General features: G+C 39.7%; 2 protein-coding genes across 2 annotated transcripts in view; both read left to right on the forward strand.

Annotated features, from left to right (window-relative positions):
• The first annotated feature begins 3,456 nt into the window (after positions 1 to 3,456).
• Positions 3,457 to 12,825, forward strand: LOC123986868 (voltage-dependent L-type calcium channel subunit alpha-1D-like). The gene is made up of 7 exons (XM_046075282.1): positions 3,457 to 3,465; positions 4,533 to 4,672; positions 8,708 to 8,880; positions 9,543 to 9,695; positions 10,315 to 10,511; positions 11,109 to 11,212; positions 12,498 to 12,825. The coding sequence occupies exons 1-7, from the start codon at positions 3,457 to 3,459 to the stop codon at positions 12,703 to 12,705; spliced, it is 984 nt and encodes a 327-aa protein (XP_045931238.1). The 3' UTR covers positions 12,706 to 12,825.
• A 1,964-nt stretch (positions 12,826 to 14,789) lies between these two features.
• Positions 14,790 to 24,338, forward strand: part of cacna1da (calcium channel, voltage-dependent, L type, alpha 1D subunit, a) — a 28,429-nt gene continuing 18,880 nt past the window's right edge. Inside the window, exons 1-16 of the mRNA XM_046076077.1 lie at positions 14,790 to 14,918; positions 16,232 to 16,319; positions 16,673 to 16,699; positions 17,156 to 17,316; positions 17,713 to 17,938; positions 18,054 to 18,261; positions 18,419 to 18,539; positions 18,683 to 18,770; positions 18,872 to 18,902; positions 19,002 to 19,156; positions 19,278 to 19,407; positions 20,899 to 20,958; positions 22,430 to 22,536; positions 23,777 to 23,864; positions 23,969 to 24,076; positions 24,193 to 24,245. Coding sequence (XP_045932033.1) covers positions 14,813 to 14,918; positions 16,232 to 16,319; positions 16,673 to 16,699; positions 17,156 to 17,316; positions 17,713 to 17,938; positions 18,054 to 18,261; positions 18,419 to 18,539; positions 18,683 to 18,770; positions 18,872 to 18,902; positions 19,002 to 19,156; positions 19,278 to 19,407; positions 20,899 to 20,958; positions 22,430 to 22,536; positions 23,777 to 23,864; positions 23,969 to 24,076; positions 24,193 to 24,245 — 1,757 coding nt within the window. The 5' untranslated portion in view covers positions 14,790 to 14,812. The remainder of the gene's footprint in view (positions 14,919 to 16,231; positions 16,320 to 16,672; positions 16,700 to 17,155; positions 17,317 to 17,712; positions 17,939 to 18,053; positions 18,262 to 18,418; positions 18,540 to 18,682; positions 18,771 to 18,871; positions 18,903 to 19,001; positions 19,157 to 19,277; positions 19,408 to 20,898; positions 20,959 to 22,429; positions 22,537 to 23,776; positions 23,865 to 23,968; positions 24,077 to 24,192; positions 24,246 to 24,338) is intronic.

A 24,338-nucleotide genomic window follows, 5' to 3' on the forward strand; every position in this document is an offset into this window, starting at 1 on the left:
ATAAATCAGCTCTGACAAAATGTGAAATGATTGTACCTAGGATCAGCTAGTAAAGTAGCAGGCCTTATTAAAAAGACACACACGAACACAAACCCCATCCGTGACACACACTTGAACAGGCTTCCCAATATAGACTGCACACTCAAGCACACTTATTTACTGTGCAAACCTGCAGGAGTAGGCGGTGAAGAAGCACTAAATGCTGACCGCCTTCACCCCCCTTGGCTTGGCTGGATGGCACTGACTGATCTGTACAGACAGGGGAAGGAAAGAGAGTTAGCGAGAGATGGAGAGAGCAAGGGGGAGGGAGATGTAGCCGGGTGAGTGATGTGGGAAGTCCTACAAAATATATTGTGTGCAGAAACAGATCCAAAAATTGTAGCGTCTCTGTGAAACTCAGGAGTTATCTGCTCCTAAACTCCAGCACAAGAAAATTGAAGATGTAACCTTGGGCTTTGGGAAATTGCAATGGCCAGTTTTAACAATTTTATTTTCAATTTGACATTTAATACACCTAATTAATGGAATAATATAATAATAGAAAATATTAGTCAATAATGGAAAATAATAGCTAACATACTGTATATAGTGTTTATTTTGTGGTTTCTGGCAGATGTTCTGGAACAGCTTTTCCTCAAAACTAGAGAATGACATATGGATTGTATATCAAAGCCTAATCCTATAACATTACATTATGACGTTAAAATTGGCTTGATATTATAGTTGCATAAACTAGCAACCTTGAACCATACAATGAGCATTCTCTCTTTTCCATTTGTTATGCTGGTAATGGACTATAGAGATATTTTATGGTCACTGGCCTCCTCCCAATGTCCTCATGCCTTCATTACTTAACATAAAGCATTGAGATTTATTACAGACCCTCCGTCAGGGTGACTGCCCTGCCTATTTGACTGGTACATTTAATTTATTGGTGCATATCTATGAGACCTTTGTTAGTTTGCATCCTGTTTGTGCTAATAGTATTTTCTTGACACTATTGTTTGTGGTCTCAAGATTTGTTCAATCTGTCTCTAAGGAACAAGCAGAGTAAGGTACTACTCCAATACATTAATATCTGGATCCTCTTAATGTAATTTACAGCACAGTATTTTACAGTTGAATGGTTCAGCGTCTCAAGGAAAAATATAAAATCAGATTTAGTAAGGTACAGTCTTTTTGCAGGTTTAATTTATCCTTTAATATTTATATTCTTCTGTAAAAGAACATTTGACAGTGACATTTTGGAGATTTGTGTTTTTTGCTCAGAGTTAAGTTACAGAAGATACAGTAAATACCACTATCATATCTGTATGCTAAATATGAAGCTAATGCCAGCAGCCAATTAGTGTTGTTTAGAACAAAGACTGGAAACGGGGAAACTGGTTCCAGTGTCTGGAACCTGGATCTTTCCAAAGTTATAAAAAAATCCAATGGCCAGCACTTTAAAGCTAATTATTCACATGTTTGGTCATTTGTGCAAGAATGTAAAAATGTAAACCATATTTAAAAAAACAGCACTAACTAATCCTAAAACCCACAACTTGTTGTTTTTGTTGTTACCTTTGGACAGAGCCAGGCTAGCTGTTTCCCCCTCTATTCTGTACATGCTACATCTATTGCATGTTTGTCTGTCCTGTAAGAGGGATCCCTCATCTGTTGCTCTTCCTGAGTTGTTTTGGGCAGTCCTTATCAGAATTTTGGGTCTAAGGAGAGATGGTGCTGTATGCTGTAGTTTGTAAAGCCCCTTAATTGTTTGTGATATGTGAAATTGGGCTATATAAATAAAATAGACCTGACTTGACTTGATTAGGGGTGGATGGGATATGGCTGGGTTGGAAGCAATAATGAATATTCAAGCACAGTATTTCATGTTGATATAATAAATATTGAATTGAAAATAGCTTAGGGATGTAATTAGTTTTGACACTCCTGGTCTCACTCCAGGAGGCTGCAGTTTAAAACAGTCTTTATTTAGATAATAAATGATAATATATGAACCATGGTGCTGTAATTGCAAGACAAACTGTTTTATTGTATTTTTATGACTCCATTTCTACTCTTTATTAGTATGAACAAAATTCAGTTAGTGATTTTCTGCGTGTAGTCTGGATGAAGATGCACAGAGCCTCGTGAGTGTTGCACACAGGCCCATCTGAATTCTTGATAGGTTTACGTTGCCGTTGTCCGTATGGCTCGATCAGATGGAGAACTATGTTGGGGAATGCATGGTTCAGCGGGTTAGCATCCTTTGTCATATGGTGATCTGAGATCTGTTAGTGTGTGACATGAACTGAGTTGTGCCTGTAGACAAGAACACTCACCCTGCGGTAGAGGAGGGAGCTTGTACAGCTGTAGGGGTTGAGGAGGAAAAGGTATCATGCTCTGCATGAGTTTAATATCTGATGTCAGCGTGCATTTTAGGACATAAACGTGTGTGTGTCTGTGTGTGTGTGTGTGATGTATCATGTTGTGTTGTATACCTGGAAGAGCAGGAAGTGAAGTGAACATATTAACTGCTGATTATATGCATATACTGTATGAGAAAAAGAAACATTCTACAGTAAGTCTCTTTACAGCACAAATAAACTAAGATGAGTCAGAGATATTTATGGTCATCCCCAAAGGCCTGTTTCCTCACTCTCTTTATCTCTCTCCCTCTTTCTCTTTCTGCTCACAGTTTAACATGCTGATCATTGAATAAATTACTGCTTAATTGAGAGGGAATGGTTATCATTTGCTATTATATTTAACATGCTTTTATGAACCAGGAAGTGGCAATTTGCATAAATTTACTTTGCCTTAGAAAGCTAAAATTGTTCTGACAATACATTATTTGCTGGTTTCAGTATCTTTACAATTATTACTCAATTGCGGCTATAGACCACACGGGAGAAAACATCTTTTTTTAAATCTGATTTTACATAGAAAATATGTCGACGTCTTGGTACTTCTTTTATAGATCTTTGCATATAAAGGCATATAAGGCATATAAAATGATAATAATAAACAAATAATATGTTCTTTTTAACCACCTAACTGCAGCCTTATTTACACCAACAGATTACTGCAGCAGCAGTTTACTGTCGGCCCTTTTGGTTTGTTATGCCTCTAAAATTGTTCGCTTGTCTCTCTGCCACTTCCATCCTCTTATGAATCGTTCTGTTCTCTCTGCTCCCTACGGCCCGAGCTTGCTCCGTCATAGTGGCAGCAGCCTTAAGCTTAACTCAACCTTTTACTTCAGTAACAAAGAGGCCCATGTCCCTTATTGTGGGCTAAGTGCTTCTCACAATCTGCAGTAAACTGTTGGGAACGAGCCCCGCAGCCCACAGTGCTCTTGCATTTATGGCGCCCACAGAGCAGGGGATTAAGTACTCCCTCAGGCAGAAAAGGTTATTATGTATATAACAATATACATGTGTATGTGTATTCTGTATTGTGTATGATAAGAACCCAATGGGCATCGTATGTGAAAACCTAAATGATGGACAGATGTTATGAATACCAGCCCTTGTGCAGCGTTTACGTGGACCTGCCTCATGCATTAAGGATGAAGACGGCCTCTCTGTGGTTTCATGTCTCCAGGGAGGTCCCAGGACTGTCCTAAACAGCTGAATCACCCTGTTGGTGGTTGTTCACCACCAGCATCCCACATACCTCACTGCACTAACATGCACAAACCACCTTTATCTAGCTATGTGTGACTCCCAATCGACCTCAGCCTGATGGCTTGATGTTCCTGTGTTCTCTCTGTCTTTGAAACAGCTGGAGAAGGGCACAATGCTGAGTTACATCACTGGTTCTACATATCCTCTGAAATATTTTACTCAAAGTGTGTTTGTCCCTTTTTTAACCTCTCTCGGACACATTCATGCATCGGTCAGCGAGTTTTCTGACTGATTGTTCAGCCTTGTAAATGGGTGTTTTCATCCACTTGGTGCTGTTTTCTCCTTATTTTATGTCATTGCCTTTTTCTCTTCCACAAAGGCACAATACTGAGTTGCAAGAGATAACTGACTAACAACACCTATGCAAAGCTAAGCAATTTTTTACCTTAATATGTTATATAATATTATGTTCAATTAATATTCCAAGCTAATGAAAAAAGGTTTTGTTTTGTTATTTTTGAATTACAAATCCAGATTTCTGACTAGTTTTTTCCTGTCATGTAGACTCAGAGGGTACATGCATGTCAGTGGTCAGCTGTCTGTCCACTGGATTCTTTGTGGTGTATTCAATGGCAAAACACTGAATATGTCTTGTAAGTTATTGGACTGAGAGGTTGGTTTGGTGTGTCGGGGCCTTACAGTAACACTTAAATCATAACGCCAAACAGTCTTACTAAATAAAAATGTTCTTAAAACTCCTAACATTCTTGTGCAACCAGGGCCAGGTTTATGATACAAAAAGTTGCTTTGTCTTTACTTTATTGAGCACATTCCTGAATGGAAATGTTCACATAAGATTTCTTTCTTCTCCGTCTGTTTCTGAGACATTTAAAATGTGTTCTCTTTTTTTCTGTGTGTCTGCAGGAAACAGTTGAGTATGCCTTCCTCATCATTTTCACAATTGAGACCTTTCTGAAGATTATCGCTTATGGTCTGGTGATGCACCAGAATGCGTATGTGCGAAACGGTTGGAACATGCTGGATTTCGTCATTGTCGTCATAGGGTAAGTCCTCGAGCTCAGTTATTTCAATTGATTTATTTTACAGTCGCGAGGTTTTGGTATTTGGGGTTTGGATTTGCACTTTGATCTCAGTTTGACAGTTGCAGTTTACAGTGTTTCTGAGAGAGTCAGTGTTAAAGTTAAAGTTGCTTAAGCCTCTGCTCCAAGTGCTAATAGAGACCCTCATACACCCACAGTATATGACCCAGAAAAGACAGAGAGAATAAATCAGAGCTTTACCACCACTGGAGTGAGTCACCATCTCTCCATACTTCATCTCTTCTCCAACACTCCCTCCCATTTTCCCTTTCCTCTCCTCTCACTGTCTGTCTTTCGCTCACACTCTCCCATCCTACTCCGGGTTTGTCTCTGTAGCACTTTCCTATACTTCCTTCCCTTCCATTTTGATCTCTCAAATGGTTGTACACCTTGCTTTACACTTTCCCACCTCACTCTGCCCTCATTCCTATCTCCTGCATACTCTCCTCTAGTTATCTTCATCCTTATCACAGCTTATCTTTTTTCTCCTCCATCTTCCTTCCTCTTTCTCTCCTCTAACACACATAGTCCAGTGGATAGCTGGGTCAGATCTCAGCCAGTATGCGGCATGCAGGGTTGATCTGCCATGCAGTCAAATGCAAAGACCCCTGCTCACACTATGAAGAGTGACTGTTGCTGCTAAATCACTGAAATGACACTAAAATAAGACTTGCCAACCTCCGATGTCAAAATATCACTGTGTCAATGTGGCTCTGAAAGGGCTATATAAATTCATGTCAAAGGTCAAAGTTCAGGCCACTTCACAACCGGCTTCAATACGTTTGTGTGATTTGTATTTATAGATTACAGCAGGTCATGTCATGGTTTAATAGAGGTTAGAAAAATTTGTAGCTGCTTGAAGCTTCAGCTGTGCTTGGTGGAGGGTTTTACATGTATTTTTTTCATTCAACCATGCTTCATAGGAAGGAAAGTGTTGAAAAATATCAAAGGCTTCTGAGATATAATGTTACAGTGAAAAGCATATTTTATCTGACTAGTGCAGTGCTTGTTCAAAACGTGCCTGATTGGAATGGGCTGATTGCTTGGCCTCTCTTTTCAAGAACCGCTCATCCAAACCACTTCACACTCACACTTCCGTGGGTCCTGAGCAGTACACCTGCCATGACATACTTGTGTCCCCTAGCAATCCTAGAGTATACATGTGATTTGTATGTAAATGCTCATAATATTTTATAGCCTCATCTGTTGTTGAATATACATATATATATATATATATATATAATCAATAAATCAAATTCTCTGAAGGAAAAAAAAACATCCAGTATCTGTGGCTGTTGCAGGACTATAATAAGTGAGGCTAATTCATTCATTCTAGCAGGAAGTTGAAGGACATACAGACAGACAGCAAACACAGACAACTTCAGAACAAAACAGGAAAAAAGGCAAGACACAGATACATGTAGTGAACAGACAGAGCACACATAGACAAACTGTAACTTGACACAGACAGGCGCCGAACACACTACGATAAAAATACAGAAACAGGTGAGGACACGGACAAGACAGACCAACACGCGGACCAGGATGAAAGAAACAGAAAAACCCAACTGAAAACAACAAACCAGTAACCCAATCTAAGAACCCAGACACAGAGCCAAAACACAGAACTAGGACTACACACCAAGACATGAGGATAGGGGACTAGCAGGGACACATAAAATCACCACATGTGATTTGTAGTAAATGGGCTAAAACATTTTAAACCTCTTTGAATGAGGAGGAGACAGTTATCCAGCTTGACCAGTAAAGAAACCTGAACACTTTTATGAAAGCGGTTCTCCTCAAGTAAATTCAGTACAAATGTGTCGATATGTGAAGGATGGTTTTCTTCTGAAGATGACTGGATGAGTAATGAAACCCCAGTGGCAGGCGGTCAGTCTTACAGCTGTGACTCAGTAGAACATAAGTCTGAGCAGGCTGCGCTTATAGGCCCTCAGAACTCCTTCCAGCCCCTATCGGCAGCTTCATTCACTTTAGTCCACAGCTTTGATGTGATGTGTCGAGATGATTTCCCCTCATGGCTAGGTGAGGAATGTCTAACTGACTGTAATGAAGTGTCCTCTCTCATGGTGAGAGATTCATTCACTGCCGATTTCACTGTGTTACTGCAGTAGGAAATAGGTCTTCTGCTACATTTATCTGCAATATACGTACGTGCAGTTAGAACAAATTTAATTTAATTTACTTTTGTCAGGCCTTAAATACATACTATGATTATATGGAACCTACTAGTTCAGGTTTTATACGATCTATTAACAATAATGGTGCATTGTATTTAATATACTGTATGTGTAGGACTCTTATTAATCCCACTGTATCCTGGTGATGTCAGTATGGTTTGTGGGTGGCTGTAAAGTAAACTGATGCAGCATTTTACATTATAGTTTCACAGCTAAATGATACTTCAACAACGTAAAAAATAAAAGGCTCTCTGCCAGGAAAGAGCTTTCAGGGTGACATGTCTAAGAATGGTTTAGGCTGTGGTAGGCTATACCTAGTTCATTTAAAAAAAAATTTGTATCGGGACTTTGTTGTTAGGTTTGTTGTTTGTTGAGAACCAAGAGCAGACAAAGACACACAAAAGCAAGAAACAGAGGTTGTCGGCAGAGAGTACGTTATCACATGACTGATACAATCTGGCGCCGAATGTCTGAAGATCTGTTTTTTTTTAGAAGGAGCTTGATGAGGAGATTGTCAGTAGGTGCGCCGGAGAGCCAGGTGCCCAGGGAGCGCCAGTTGATTTTCACAATCATTTTTCTAACATTAACTTAGCCATCCTTATTAGCTAGACTCCTCAACGTTTTTGAAGGTGGATCTCCGACATTGACAGCGTTATGTTGGACAGATTTGTGAAGCGCTGTTCATGGATAGATTTGTGCAGCGGTGTTCATGATTCTAAGCATTCAATTCACACACGGTCCATTGTCAATGTGTTTGCATGGGAGAGACAGAGAGACAGAGAAAGAGAGACCGAGCAAGAGGAGGTGCTGAGCGAAAGTAGGCCAATGCCCTGCGCACAGCTCTGTGATCAAATACGATTTTACCCATTTTAAATAGCTGAAAATCAATATGTGGCGGTCAGCGTTGATAATGTTGCGGCCCGCCACAAATAAATCAATGCGTGGGAAATACTGGTATTGTAATCATGTCCCTGAATAACATTAGCCTATTGATGTGTGAGATTGATTGATCTGAGGATAAATGACATATTTTTACTAAAGTCCATTTCTGAATAGAATGACTTAATGTTTGAATTAATTATTCAGTATCATGACTTGGTATTAACATATACTTAGCTTGTAGATTCAACACCATTCACTCATTATTACCTGGTACTTGTTTTTCAAACTAAGAAAACTATCAACATTAACCAATTAACCACAGAGTAACCACAACTTTTCAGCTGTCAGGAAGAGTGCTGGAAGAGTCCACAAAATTATGATGGATGATACAATGCAATCTGCTGTGTGTTCTGTTTAGTGCTTGGCCTCTGAAATTGTGTCCTAGTAAGACAGTGAAATTAATTAATGACAGTATTTGATGATTGATAGACAGCATTGCAGTCTGACACAATCGGTGTAAATGTTATGATGCTGAACCTAATTTATGTAAAAATACATGCAACAAATTATTATTTTCATGAAGGATTAATCTGCTGATGTCCAGAGCCAAAGGTGGAAATTGCACATTCAGATTACTATCGTATATGACAAATAAAAGCATCTAATCCTCACATTTGGAGTCTGAAACTTCCTTGAAGATGTACTATAACAATTAATCAGTTACCAAAATAGTAATTTTCTGTCTTTCACCTAATCAATCAATCGTCTAATTATATAAGCTCTTCTAATATTAGATAAGGAACTTCTGGAACATATAATATGTAGTAGTTCAGACGCAAACCCGTTATTGTGTGCTGTACAGCATGTTTTCCCTGGCGGACTAATAGTGTGAGGTTCTTTCTTTGCTTTCTGACAGACTCTTCAGTGTTGTCTTGGAGCTTTTGACCAAAGAGGAGAAGTCGGAAGGCGAAGGAGATACTAACCATCCGTCAATGCACGGACATGGGGGTAAACCAGGTGGATTTGACGTTAAAGCCCTTCGAGCCTTCCGTGTATTGCGACCCCTGCGGCTGGTCTCAGGAGTACCCAGTAAGTAGTGAGAACTGCAGAGCTTCATATACCAACACACAGTCGACCCATGTTAACTTAGTGTAACCCAATACATACGAGTTGCCAAACATTTTCTGTATATGTTGTATAATGGTCGAGTCCTTATAAGTCCCAGTGGATTGTAGGTTACACGTGATGAGTCCAGATGGTCTGTGTACCATGCCTAAGGACTGTTCAAAAACATCTATTCATCATCTACATCAACGCCCTAGAGTCATGGGCTCTGGCTGTAAAATAAACAACAACAAACTCAGAGCAGACACTTCTGACATATTTATGAACTATATGGGGTTGTAGATGTACTGAATTATAGATGGAATTTGTATCAAATTTGTAGGAAAAAAATCCATTTCCTAAAAACACACTCACTTCTGTATGTTGATAAACAACATTTTAATGCTTTTATATCCTCAGCCCTCAGCCATAATTTGAACCATCATGACTTACATACATGCAACAGTTTGTAAAATACAGTTATTACTGTTACTCTTTTAAATGAGTGTCCAATTACCTGCATTCTTAACTTAACCGTTTAAAAGTCAAGATCAAGATAATGTATGTGTATGTTCTTACTTTTCATTCATTCACACACCTGTGTACAGAAAAGCGTCATATAATGTGTTTATTTCTTCCTTGTCCAGGTTTACAGGTGGTGTTGAACTCCATCATTAAAGCCATGGTCCCTCTCCTTCACATTGCCCTCCTGGTTTTGTTTGTCATTATCATCTATGCTATTATTGGCCTGGAGCTTTTCATCGGTAAAATGCACGCAACCTGCTTTATTCCTGGTACAGGTACGCCATCTTGATTGTCTTTCTTTACATATAATATCAAACCATATTTGTAGTCATGTAGGCATGCTGTAACAAGCAGCTACTATTAAGCTATTTTATGTATACTGACCTTAAAGATACTATTAATGTCATTGTATTTTAACCAATAGCAACATGAATTTCAACTTAATTCTAAGGTCCCAGAGAACAGCAGCTTACTCCTTGCAGATGAGAAGTGAGGTGGTCACATTACGCTACATGAAAAAAACCTCCACCTCTCTTGAAACTATTTGTCCTCCAGGTCAACCTTTGTTTAAAGTTTAGATAGTGTACGGTGCCTTTTTTCCTGTGTTGATTGTTTCTGCTGACAAGTAATTTAAGAATATCTTGCTGAATGGGACATAACAGGCCATTTTTATCTTTGTAGTCTTGCTCGAAAGTTAAATAATTATGGGCCATACATTTGTAGGCCATATATAACAATAAATTGTAAAGATGGGTTGGAGTTGTCTGGTCCACGTTCTATAGTTTGGGAACCCTGTTTGAAATCATTCATTATTTCTAATGCAGTCATTTTTAGCAATTACTTAACACATTCTGATGATTACAAACACTGTTTTTTCCCTCTCACTCTCTGTAGATATGATAGCAGAAGAGGAATCAGCTCCATGTGCAATCTCAGGGCATGGGCGCCAATGCCCCGTCAATGTCAGCGAGTGCAGGGAAGGCTGGCAAGGTCCCAACGGTGGCATCACCAACTTTGACAACTTCCTGTTTGCCATGCTAACTGTGTTTCAGTGTATCACCATGGAGGGCTGGACGGACGTGCTGTATTGGGTGAGTTTCTCGCTCTGCCCTCCCAGTATCCTGTGATTGTCTCACGCCTTCATCTGAAATGTCTGCTCAGATCAGACACACAACAGTAATGTGAGTGACATTCTGATGATGAAGCTGCTGATAATTTCCCGAGGCAGCTCTTATCACTCTGATGATTGATTGACTAAATGATTAAATGCACTCAACAACTCACAATGACAATATGATGCTATCCTGGCACTTTAGTATTCCTGCAAGCTCGCTATTTTTCTTCATCTGAAGAAGAGGCAACCTTTGTTCTGTTCTTCTTTTCTGGCAGTTTTTAACTTTAACACTCTCTTTCACCCTTTCCTTTCTCTCTTCCCACTCCTCTCCTTCCTCTGTGGTGCTTGTTCCTCCAGATGAACGATGCTATGGGCTTAGAGCTTCCATGGGTGTACTTTGTCAGTCTTGTGATCTTCGGCTCCTTTTTCGTGCTTAACCTGGTTTTGGGTGTGTTGAGCGGGTAAGCACCTTCCTCTCTTTGCAGACAGAGACCCTCTGCTTGATTTCAGGTCTGAGGTTCTCTGTTCTACTATGTGTTACTCTCTGTTAACCGGCTACTTTTGGCTCCTGTAGGTCAATGACGCCATCGGATGGGAAACACCTTGGATTTATTTTGTTAGCCTGATCATACTGGGCTCCTTTTTCGTGTTAAACCTTGTATTAGGTGTGCTAAGTGGGTAAGAGGCAACTTTTGCAGTGGTTTTGGTCTGCAGTGTACAAGGCATGTATGCAGTGGTTTGTTGTGCACCCTGGCACTGCTTGATATGTTTGGGAAATAGTGTTAGCCTATAAATGAATATATTCTATGCTGCAGATTCTGGATGTAAGCCACTCAAATGCACAGATCCTGACAGCCTTCGTACAAAAAATGTATATATTAAACCCGTGGTTGGTTATTCAGCATTAGGACCTAAAGATAAATGTACATTCATTCTAGGCATTCTTCTCTGACCTCTGTTGGCGTCAAACTATCACGTCCTTCCCATGGCAACTGCAAAGTGAGCGTTTCCTCCCCATCCTGAACACCACCCAACCTCCTGAGAGAGAAATTAATCGTATTCCTCGCCCTTCACTCCCTCTGCGCTCCTAAGCTCTCTCAAACCCCAGTTTGCTTTCCCAGCTCTGTGGAGTGGGGGTGGGGTATTACAGTAGAATTAACTCTGGATGGTTGACCAGCCAGCAAAGCCTGATTTAAAAAAAAAAAAAAAGCCAACAAGTTTAATATAATCATCAACTCGGACAAACTTGCTGTCTTGTCGGCTGCTTTAGATTGGTATAAATTATTATCTCCATCCATTCAGATCTCTATCAGTCTTTTTCTAAATGCAGTTACAAATGCTGCTTTACCCTCTCACCGTCAAGCACCTTTGTATTGACCTTTTTAATTATCATAGCTAAAATACATATTTTTCTCAGTAATGACAATATCCAACCATGCACTGAATACATGTTCCTCCTGTCTTTTCAATCCCTACATATAGTAGTTTCCACAGTCAATGTTTTACATAATTTATGAATTTAGATGCCGTGCAAATGTTGAGTGTCTCTTGAAACCATCTGTCTACCTAAATTGCCTTTTCTGTATGATTAAGATGCTCGCCTGAAGGATAAGCTACTGTACTGTCGGGCTCTAAATATAGTGCTGTTGTCTTTCAAAGGTATACATCTCCCTCCAGTGGCTAGGGTTCACAAAAACACACGAGGCATTGAGAAGTGATTGAAGTATTTAAATATGTTGAATACAATATGGACAAAGACAATATACAGGAAATACATAAATCTTCATTTGGTGCAGTGGAAATGCCCTATTTTTGATGATTAAGTATTATTTCCATTTGATTTGATTTGCTGTGAAAGACAATTTCTCTTTTTGTGTGTGTGTGTGTTTTTGGTCATTTATGCACTCCGGTGTATTTGTATGTGTTTGCGTGTTTTTGTGTATCTGTGGTTCTGCAAACCCAGAGAGTTCTCCAAGGAGAGAGAAAAGGCCAAAGCCCGTGGAGACTTCCAGAAGCTGCGTGAGAAGCAGCAGCTAGAGGAAGATCTCAAGGGTTACTTGGACTGGATCACTCAGGCTGAAGACATCGACCCCGACAACGAGGATGAGGCCGATGAGGAGAGCAAACGCAACCGTAAGCACCGTCTCCTGCTCCCTCCGTCATGCAGCTAAGAGTGATGCTGCGCTGGCATCACAAGCACCATTCAGTACAGCAAATCTGTTCCTGCCGTTAAGTAAAATGTCCATTAGTATTTATTATTGTTGGCTTGAGAGGGCTGTGATTTCTGCCAGAGTTTGTACAGAAATCTATAATGTGTCATAGGGGGAGTTTTGTAAAAAAAAAAAAAAAATCCTTTAAAAGAAGTGGATTAGGTAATAGATCATTTCTCTCTAGAGAAGGAACATTTATCCCATAACACCGTTTGAAACAGAATGGTTGCTTTTTCTTGCATTCCTGTGTCCATTTTGGTGTAAAGTGCTTTATTTATCTTACTGCCCCAGATAACTGGTCAATCACGTTGAGACATATGTGGCACAGATACAGACAGTGTTAATTATGGACAAAGAGCCATCAATCTAAAACACCACATTCAAGTTCTCTTATTTCAGCACTACAATTTTCCAACAACTTTTTGCAATCATGCAGGAAGAAACCCACCAGAGGAGAGCACTTCAGCTTTCTCCACCATCAGTAGCATCAATAGTTCATATAGTCCAGTTCATGCAAATGTTCTGTGGGTCTAATAAAGCTTTTCAAAAATCATTTTGGGAATTGTAGGAAATCACTAACTGAAGCAGAAATAGATCACGCAGATTGATCAAATGTGGTGGCAAGTAAAAGGTCTGTTACTCTACAGTAATTGCAAAATATCTCTTGGGATGTCTTGAACATTGCAGATTGACACAGTTTAATAATGTTTGATGATGGAAATTTTCCTTAAAGGACCAGTGTTTAAGATTTCTGAGGATCTGTTAGATGAATATGGCAGAAATGTAATATAACATATGTAAGTATGTTTTCAGTAGTGTAAAATCATTTGAAAATAAGAATCATTGTGTTTTTGTTACCTTAGAATGAGTCCTTTATATCTACAGAGGGAGCGGGTCCTCTTCCATGGAGTCTGCCATGTTGCACGAGTGCCGTGTTTCTACAGTAGCCCAGAATGGACAAACCAAACACTGGCTCAAGAGAGGGCCTTTTGCTTTTGTCGCGAATTTTGTGGCCAACACATGTTCTCCTACACGCTTGGAAGGGGAGGGTTGGGTGAGGGGTATTCAGTGGGTTGCAATCTGCAGCCTCACCGCTAGATGCCACTAAATCCTGCACACTGGTCCTTTCATAATGCAAAATTATCGGCGGTATATCTTTGCCATACACAGATGCAATGCAGACACAAACACATAGATACATACCTGCATGTAAAGATGTACTGAGAAAGAGATCTTTCCCTAGAGGTGTTTCATGTAAACACATAAAGGGTGTTTGAAGCATAGATGTACAGAGCCTTTTTATCTTCACGCTCAATGTATGTTACTGATGGAAGTGGAGCACCCTGCGAGTGCCACTAGAGTTTATCTCAGAAGGGAAAAAGGAAACAAAATATATTACTTGAGCAGTAGAAAAACTCTTAATCCAAATCCTCTTTATATAAGCAGCACACATGGAACTGCCGCTGATTCATCTTATAGTTTGAGCAGAGGATCTCTATTTTTTTGCACTTTGTATGCTCATTACGATCCCCCCCCCCCCATTTTTTGATGTACTCTGTCCATTTCCTGTTGACTCTCCCACCTGTCTTTCCCTCCTTATGCTTCATGTATAAAGTTAGACGTTTACTCTGCATTTTACTGAGGCAACATAACGTTGCAGCTAACATTTACCATAAAGTGACAGGCACCTAGTTAAAGCTGTGGAGCCTCTGTGTTACGAGGAGGCAGGTCCATACTGCTTTCTTCAACATCCATCCTGGCTTTTGGTGTCTGTCGACGATACAAGAGACCCTACTAACATGTTAACATGCAAATGCTTTAATTTGCACTCTAACATGTTAGTGCAGGGCCTCGTCACCTGCAGGCGCTTCCAGTGACTGACAGCTCTCCATGTTGTTCCTCTGCCCTCCTCAGAGGCCCTCTGGCGCCTGCTGCTGTTGTCATTGTTATTGTGTGATATTGATATTTTGAATACTGTTGTTGTCCTGTGGTGCTTGTCTGCTCTGACCCATTTTGATAGCAGCCCATTCTCGCCCCCCATGTCCCTCTGCTGTGCCATTGTGTCTGAATGCATGGACTTGCATGCATTACACATGAAGGGGTGACTCTGGCTGACCTTATTGAGAAGAAGAAAGGAAGGTTTGGGTGGTTCAGCCAGTCGTCCGACACTCATGGTAAATCCTGTGGTTTCCCTCCAGTGTTCTCTAGCTCTTGTGTGTGTGTGCGTGCGTGTGTGTGTGTGCGTGTGTGCGTGTGCGTGTGTGTGTGTGCGTGTGTGCGCGTGTGAGTGTGTTTGATGCTCAAATGAATCTGATACTAAATAAATCAGACCATACTATCTGCTGCTTCCTTCTTCTCTCACAAATTAAAATGGTAAGAGTTATTAATAAATTAATTAACAACAAAGTTATGAACAGGCAGAAAAGCATTCAACACAACATACTACTAATAAAATACATCTACTAATACATCCATCTGTCAGTAAAGAATTATAGTTATTTACAAATTATTTACTATTAATAAATGATCTATGCATATATTATGGGTGAATAGTTTGGTACTATTAAGAAAATTAAACAAGTAAGCAGCAGTGGCTTTATCATTGTGTGTTGTGTGTGGGTGTGTGGCCTAATGCAATACCTCATCACTTTGTGTTTTACTATTGTGCTAAACCCGTTGTGTCCGAGCATCACAGCCTTTTTCACTTTTCCTGCCTGTCTTGTTTTTTTCAAAGGTCTACTGGTTCTAAATTTTTTACAAAAAGCAGATCATTAACACAATCAATTAGTCTGATAGGGAGTAGAAATACAGCTGCCTTTAATAGCAGGCAGGCCCCGTTTCCTTCCCAAGTCCCATTTCAAAAGCAGGGGCTCAGTATGAATAGAGGAAACAGGGCTAAACCCAGATCACTACTCCAGCAGTCAGCACTATTTTCAGAGCTGAGAGCTGTCCAACCACTCAGGAATCAAAGCCAACATGTCTACATAAGCTAAGAAGCAGAACACACCACATTCCCTCATATGAGTTAAAGCACCGAGACGTTTCACACAGTTAATCATCGTCTGTCTGCACCGACAGCCTTTCCAAAGCGCTGGCTGTACTTTGAGTGTAGCATTTCAGAGACAGCTCTAAGAGCTCTGTCCTTCTCGGTCTGCTCCCTTCTTCCCCTCTGATCCTTATTGTCTGCATCAGTCAGCCCTTGTAGAGCAGCTGTCCACTCGCCTGTCCCATGTCAGCTCCCTTTCAGCACTTGGTAAATGATACTAATGATGGCAGTGATGCACACCACAGCACACTTAGCCCCTGCCTTCCCATGAGGTCCAAAGTTTTTTAGCTTTTATCAGAAATGCCTGATGTGATGCAGGCGGTCTCCATCTTATTTCTTGTCACACTTCTTCCCCCTGGGATGCAATGCACTGTGTCTATCTGAACAATCTTGTGCATGTGATTATTTTTTTGTAAACGTCTGCTCCATTTGCTGCTGCAGCGAGCGTTCCAGCCAGCGAAACAGAATCTGTGAACACCGAGAATCAAAACGGGGAGGATGAAAAGACGCCATGCTGCGGACCTCTGTGGTGAGAACGTACAGCATTTGGCACAACAAACCTTTTCAGAAACATGACAGTATAACAGTGTAATTACTTTAAACAGTACATCAGATCATTGATAAAACAGTCTCTCACGTCACACGCTCTCAGCAACAAATAGCCGTCCCCACATTTTACCCTCTAAGTGCTACTTTCTTTAAAAATGGTCAGGTGGTTAAATGCAAACAACTCACTTACTTTATAAACTTTAGAATGTCTTCCTGCCCTGTAATGCTAGTGACTTTTACAGTTTGGCACATTCTTATTATCCATCAATGCTCCTAACACATCTCTGCCACAACCTGCTTTTGTTAACATGGTCTAATTCTTCTTTCTTTCAGTCAAAAAATTTCGAAGTCAAAGTTCAGGTCAGTATATTTGTAGGTCTGTGTCTCTGCATGACGCATATCGCTGTTACTGTGAGGCCTATGCCTGCATTAAATTATACGGATGTTTTATTTGTGCTTGGCTTTCATTTTACTGTATTTAAATGAGACTTTGCCGCAGATGATAAATCAACAGCTTTTATAAAGTCAGCATGTACCATAAGGTATTTTTAGAGAATAGTCTTACGCAGTATTTTTCAGCTAATTTACTGTACAGTGTGACTTGCAAAAAATATATTGATGCAGTTCTCCCGTGGCCCCTCCCCCCCACTCCTCTGCATTCTTTTTACAAATGTTAAAACATAATAGTGATTTCCTTTATAATGTATTCTATTGTTTAGATTCTATAATCTATGTGACCAGATCCTTTTCTGTTTTAAGTCAATTTATAATGAGTCCCACTGCTCTTTACACTTACGTTGCTTTCTCTCCCTGCAGTCGGCGCTGGCGCCGCTGGAACAGGTTCTGCCGCAGGAAGTGCAGGTTGGCTGTCAAATCGGTGCCTTTCTATTGGCTGGTCATCATCCTGGTGTTCCTCAACACTCTCACCATATCATCAGAGCATTACAACCAGCCTATGTGGCTGACACAAGTGCAGGGTACGAAAACCACTACAGTACACATCTGAGTCTTATCAAAAGAAATTTGTTATCACTTTGCCTCATTGGCCTATTTTGTTGGTTCTTTAGTTAGTTAGTAGGAAATATCAAACAAATTTCAATAAATATAGGTGGACATTTAAATCACTATTTTAAAGTATTTCTTAATATTGCATAATGATAATGATAATTTTCTCTAAAATTAATTCATTTATTTGAATTAAATGTATTGTGTCTCTAGTTAACATTTAATATATTTTTTATTTAGTTTTATTTATATTTTATCTTAAAATGCTAAATCTCTGCACTCTCTATTATGTGTCACCCTAAACAGGTTATCTTTCTCTCCATTTATTTGTGTTTTTTTAACAGTCAGTCTTTTTCTCTGGGTTTCAGATGTGGCCAACAAGGTGCTGCTAGCCCTGTTCACATGTGAAATGTTGGTGAAGATGTACAGTCTCGGGCTACAGGCCTATTTTGTTTCACTGTTCAACCGCTTTGACTGCTTTGTGGTGTGCGGAGGAATCACTGAAACCATTCTGGTCGAGCTGGAAATCATGTCTCCCCTCGGTATCTCTGTGTTCCGCTGTGTCCGCCTGCTGAGGATCTTCAAGGTCACACGGTAAGACTGTTACCATGCTGTGTGTGTGTGTGTGTTTGTGTGTGTCTAGTATATGTGGGGTGTTCAATGAATCACCTTTCTCTCCATCTCTCTACTGCCCCTCGATTCTTTATAGTCACTGGCAGTCTCTAAGTAATCTGGTGGCATCTCTGCTCAACTCCATGAAGTCCATTGCTTCCTTGCTGCTGCTGCTCTTCCTCTTCATCATTATCTTCTCCCTGCTGGGCATGCAAGTGTTTGGTGGAAAGTTCAACTTTGACGAGACCCAGACCAAGAGGAGTACCTTTGACAACTTTCCCCAAGCCCTTCTCACGGTGTTTCAGGTACTGTACACCACGGTCACAATATAAGCATTTGTTTATTGGTGTATTTAGTGCATATTATGCACCATATACACCAATAACCAAGCTGATGGCAATTAGCAATAAAGAGTGCGAATGCTAAATGCTAAATCAAATTATATATTATGTTCTTTTTCAGATCCTGACCGGAGAAGACTGGAACGCTGTTATGTATGACGGGATCATGGCGTATGGAGGCCCTTCCTCTTCTGGGATGATCGTGTGCTTTTACTTCATCATCCTTTTCATCTGCGGAAACTGTATCCTCTGCCACTGATGCAAACACACCTGGAACTGATGAAGCAGCAAATATTCGAGTTAATCTACATTCATCTCATACACATACATATACATATGTGTGCTTTTACAGAGATAGTTGTCCTTTACTGAACACTTTACTCAGATATACTCCTAAATGTCTTCTTGGCTATCGCTGTGGACAACTTGGCCGATGCAGAGTCTCTCAACACGGATGAAGGAGACAAGAAAGGGTGACAGCTTGAGCTCCTATGATGGCTCTCTGTGATAAATATTATTCTAAATGTTAAATGATCAGCCGTATGCTCAAACTGTACTTTATTATTCATTACAGGGACAAAAAGGAGGATGATAAAGATGACAAGGTATCCTTAATTTCTTCCAGACACTGAATCATACAGTAGCTTATCTTTACAGTTTGAGGAGTTATATGCTCCTTTTCAACCTTTCCACTTCTCTGTAAGGATGAAGAGGAGGACAATGATGACACTGCAGCAGAGGAGGAGGATCCAGAAGTTCCATCGGGGCCTCGGCCGGTCATCTCTGAGCTAGTAAAGAAGGAGAAGATCACTCCTATCCCAGAAGGAAGCGCCTTCTTCATCTTCAGCAGCACAAACCCGTATGAAACACTTAACACATCATGCTCACACAGACCTCACACATATGGACACATCCACGAAGGTTGTGCCTCAGATCACAAAGACGTTCTCTCACTATGTTGTATTTCCTTTGTCCTCCAGGTTTCGCGTGTTTTGCCACAGACTCATCAATCATCACATATTCACCAACCTCATCTTGGTGTTCATCATGCTCAGCTCTGTCTCACTCGCTGCTGAGGATCCTATCCGAAACTTTTCAGCTCGCAATATTGTAAGTCCACAAACCACAGAAATGTATTTATGACCTTTAAGAGTGACGTTATTATTATGTTACTATATAATTTTAGTTTGGTTAGTTTGAGATGCAGTTGTTTCTATAATTCTTTGGCGCTTTAAATACTGGCCATACCGGTGGTTTTGCATGTTTTTGCCCATTAATTATAATTTGCATACTTTACATGACCACTGAACATTTTCCACAGCAAACACTTATGTTTCAGTAAAACTTAAATCAGTTAATATTATTTGATATGCAAGACAAAAGGAACTTCATGATATCCATTTTTTTTTTACATATCATTGTCTAAGGAGGAATTAAGGCGTTTTTCAGTACACGTTAAAATAAGAGAAGCAACAAACAATTATTTCATCAGAAAAATAATATCATTTTACCAGCATGAAAAGGACATTTATCTTTGGTGTCTGTGAGTCTGAATCTGCCCATAAATCATAGATTTTGTCATTTCTCTGCTGAGAGCTAGAGCTGTACTTTCTGTCCACTCTTTTATACTAAAGAGAGGGAGAAACAGATAGAAAACAATTATTGAGAAATAAAGTTTATTTTCCTTGTACGACATCTATGTCATCTATCCTGTCCATGAAAACACATTTCAAAAAGATTACTTGGCGTGACCGTATCTGCCAGAACAAAGACTGTTCCTGTCCTGCTAATATGGGCTGTCCAAATTAAATGGCGACATCTGGTGACCCTGCTCATGCTGGTCGGTTCCAACATTTGTGATTTAAGGGTTAGGTACTCAACAGCAACCTTTTAAATCCAAGTACAAAGTTCACATTATCTTTTATCATCTTTTCCATGACATTGTTTGTCACTTGGAATTGTTTTTCCAGCAACATAGCTTATGAATGCAGTGTTTTAAGCAGCTCACCCACACATCACAGATGTCAGTGTCCACAAATGCAGATTAAAGGAGAGTTTTTAAAAAATATTGCCGGGATTAATTTGTTGAGGACACAGTTTGTACAAAAAAAGGAGGCAATGATTATTTCACAGCTAGTGTCTGGTTTCTGCACATTTATTATTTTTTTTGTACTGTACTGATATGAAATGAACCTCCCCTGCTGCTATTTGGAAGTTTTGAACTTAGTAAGGATATGCAATTTATATTTTATGAGCTGAAACAGGCAAAAACACTGGAACAATCCTGTAAATCAAACAATTTAATTTTCGGTGCATTATAATTAACTAACTTTAACTGCACTATGATCACTAAGCTATGGTTTAGTTGATTTATGAGATATAATGCATAATAAATGATGGCGTCGTAAAATCAACTCACGCTTTATGGACTAGTCAGTGGATACTTTTTGCAAGTAATTAAATTTTACTGTGTGTTTACTCTAACAAACTCTTTCCAGAAAACGCTTCAAATGTTTTTTTTTTCATTCATCTCGTTTACATATAATGTATGAAGCTGCACAATGAACTGTCTTTGTTAAACATGTACGTTGCTTTTTGCAGATACTTGGTTACTTTGACTATGCTTTCACGGCTATCTTTACTGTTGAGATCGTTTTGAAGGTAAATGCCCTGTGTCCCCTGTCCGTGCTGTGACTAACCTCACCCCAATAACACTCCAAACGTCTCGTTGCCTTCCAGGTCCTAGGCTATGCAGATTATGTCTTCACTAGTATGTTTACATTTGAGATCATATTGAAGGTAACCCCTTAAATGACAACGAGAGCCTTGCTGCATTCTCTCCTTGTGTGTCACCTGCCACTCAGTACAACCTGGCTTGTTTGTTTCCTTTCTCTTATTTACTTTTTCTTCATGGCACCTCTTTTAAAAAAAAGCAAAAACTAAATATTGGAGTTGTTACTTTGCACACACCAACACAAACACAAGATTTGTTTAAAGTGCACTAATCAAAGAATCCATGTTGGGGGAAGGAAACATCACATCAGCATTACATTATACTCACATGGGTGTCACATCATTCGGGCAGTCATCGCTGAAATGATTTTGATGATGCAGATATATAAAACATGGTGCAACCCCTTTGTGCAATGCAACACATTTTACTGGGCTGTTCAGACATTGTTAAGGCATTGGCTGAAGTTGAGTTTGAGGTCATCTTCAGGGAGGTGTTCGAAGACGTAAAGTCAACTCCAGTCAAAGCTGACACCATGCCTCTCGTACTGACTGCTCTTCAGATTACCCATAAAAGAGGGGGCAAAACCAACCATGTTCCTGCCGAGCATGGTTCAGTCTGCTTTCCCTGACTGAGTGCATAGAAATGTGGAGTTGTGACTGCAGCCATTTCGGGCAAAACCCGCCAAAGTCCATCACTGTTTTACTTTACAAATTCTCCAGTGCTCCTAGTTAGCACTCTCCTCTCTCCGTCCCTCTGCAAGGCTCCACATTTACATGCACTCAGAAAATTAATCCTTTACTTTTATTATTTGAAGAAGAGTTATTTTGGCTGGTTTTTCTTCTCTGCCTGCTGAATTCTGCTGAAGTTTTAATTGGGAGCTGCTTCCCTTATTCTGAACTATTAAAGAACATAATGGAATGTGCTTTAAGACGACGGTCCACATGAATGTGACATTAAGGCCATTTCGACTTTCCAATCACTATAACTAGAGCTCTTGCAGGTAGTAAATATCCCTGACATCATGGCAACAAAATGCATGTTTTCTTGCCTCATCCCATAGTAGATTGTGAAATGAATGACTTACTACTACATTCATGTAGTTAAGGGCCGTGGGGGTGGCGATGGTAGCTTTAGCCTCCTGTTTCACTTCTCTGAGCTCGCCACCCCGAATCAGAGTGATCCAAAAGAGTGTGGAGACGTGTGCGCGTGTGCAAGGTTGAGAGTGCTGTATGTCAGCATATGTTTGTTCTATTTAAAAAGTTTGTGCTGTACATATCTCTGAGTCTTCTGAAGCGTGGAGCGTAAGTGTCTTTGTGTGTGTCTAGTGTGTGCTGAGTGAAATATATGTTTTTTTTTCTCTGTAATTTTCTCCTCTAACTTCCTCTGTCCTCTCCTCAGATGACGACATACGGAGCCTTTCTCCATAAAGGAGCATTTTGCAGGAATTACTTCAACCTCCTGGACCTGTTGGTTGTCGGAGTTTCCCTTGTATCCTTTGGCATCCAGTGAGTACAAGCAAACAGAAACAACATGAAAATTATAGGCAAACTAGCCCTAAAACATTGCGTTTTGTTTGCATGCCTTTGATGTTTGTATGCATATAATGAATGGATGCAAAGGTCACTAAGGAGACTCCAAATCCCAGAACTGGCTGTTTCATGAGCACTCTTTTTTTCTATTTATTAGTAACACAAAACACAGATAAAAATATATAAAAATACAATGTAAGGATTATACAGGAGAGGTAAGAAACCCCCAAGGGCTTATAGTAAAACCTCCCCTCTGGATTTTCAGTTTATATTATAGAAAAAATAATGAGAAAAATGGTAAATGGTTAAATAAAACATATTTAAACACACATACTTAAATTTTCACCATGACATAAGTATTTTTTTCATGTTTGACTGAAATACTGACATTAATGGATAATTTTTGATAAAGAGGGGAATAATATTTCAAAATAATTGTCCTCTGTATTTTATGGAATATTGTCCAAGTGTTGTATGATAATAAGGGAGATGAATATTCTTTGCTTGTCTAGTTGGATATGAATGGAAATCAGAGTTAGTTAAAAAAAAAACTGTTTGTATAATACTTTTGATAGGCTATGATTTTGAAAACATGCATTTATACATAAAAATATATGTTTGATCAATATTAATGTGCTGGGAGCTGATGGTTCATACTGATTTGATACAGTTTTTTGATTAAAATACAGTTTTTTGGATTAAAATAATTTTTTGAAGAGAAGATGGTTAATTATTGGCCCAAACAATGTTACAGTATATGTATGGATACATTAAACTATAAAAATTAAAAGACAGGTCTATTTACCAATGAACAAACTTTTCTAATTTTTTTTGCACACATAGTCAATGTGGTTTTTCCAAGAAAGTTTTTCATCTACTAATACACCTAAAAATTCTGCTGACGTAACTTCATCTATTTCGATATCACTCTGCTGAGTGCTTTAGGGTAAGTTGTTTAGTACTTAAAAGTTTACTGTCTTAGCTCCCTCTCCCTTCTTCATTTGTTAATGCTTTCCAGGGCCAGAAAGTACTAATGGACTTTTTTTGGCAACAATAACTATGGCAGAGAAACAAAATTTAGTTCCTGGTTGCTAAGATTCTGAAATGGTTCCTGGACTGGACTGGAAAAGGTCCAGTGGTAATAATGAGCTGTTTGTCGATCCTTTTCTGGAATATCTTGTTTTTAAACTACATCCATTTTGTTTTTGTTGTTCAGGTCCTCGGCCATCTCAGTGGTGAAGATTCTTAGGGTGCTTCGTGTTCTTCGACCCCTGAGGGCCATCAACCGAGCGAAAGGCCTAAAGGTGAGACCTCATCACAAAGTCATCCTGGTGCTCATCCACAGTAATAACCACAATCTCTCAATTCAGTACAGATGCCACAATGTGTAAACATCTCTGTCTTACAGCACGTGGTGCAGTGTGTGTTTGTGGCCATCAGAACCATCGGTAACATCATGATTGTCACCACTCTGCTCCAGTTCATGTTTGCCTGCATAGGGGTGCAGCTATTTAAGGTCAGCTGCACTGAGGTTGAAAAAAAAGCAGTTTTACACATGAAGCCAGAGATATTGCATTTAAAGTTTTAAAATAAGTATCAGTTGGAGGGCAAATATTTTGTTTCGTTCCACAGGGAAAATTCTATCGCTGCACGGATGAAGCCAAGTCCAGCCCAGAAGAGTGCAAGTTAGTTTTTCTTGTCTTGTTCCTTCACAGCTATTTACTTTTGACTATCATCCTGGTTTCAGTCTAAACCTCCATGCAACATGTAATTTTCTC

The sequence above is a fragment of the Micropterus dolomieu genome, linkage group LG18, assembly GCF_021292245.1.
Source record: "Micropterus dolomieu isolate WLL.071019.BEF.003 ecotype Adirondacks linkage group LG18, ASM2129224v1, whole genome shotgun sequence".
Classification (NCBI taxonomy): Eukaryota; Metazoa; Chordata; class Actinopteri; order Centrarchiformes; family Centrarchidae; genus Micropterus; species Micropterus dolomieu.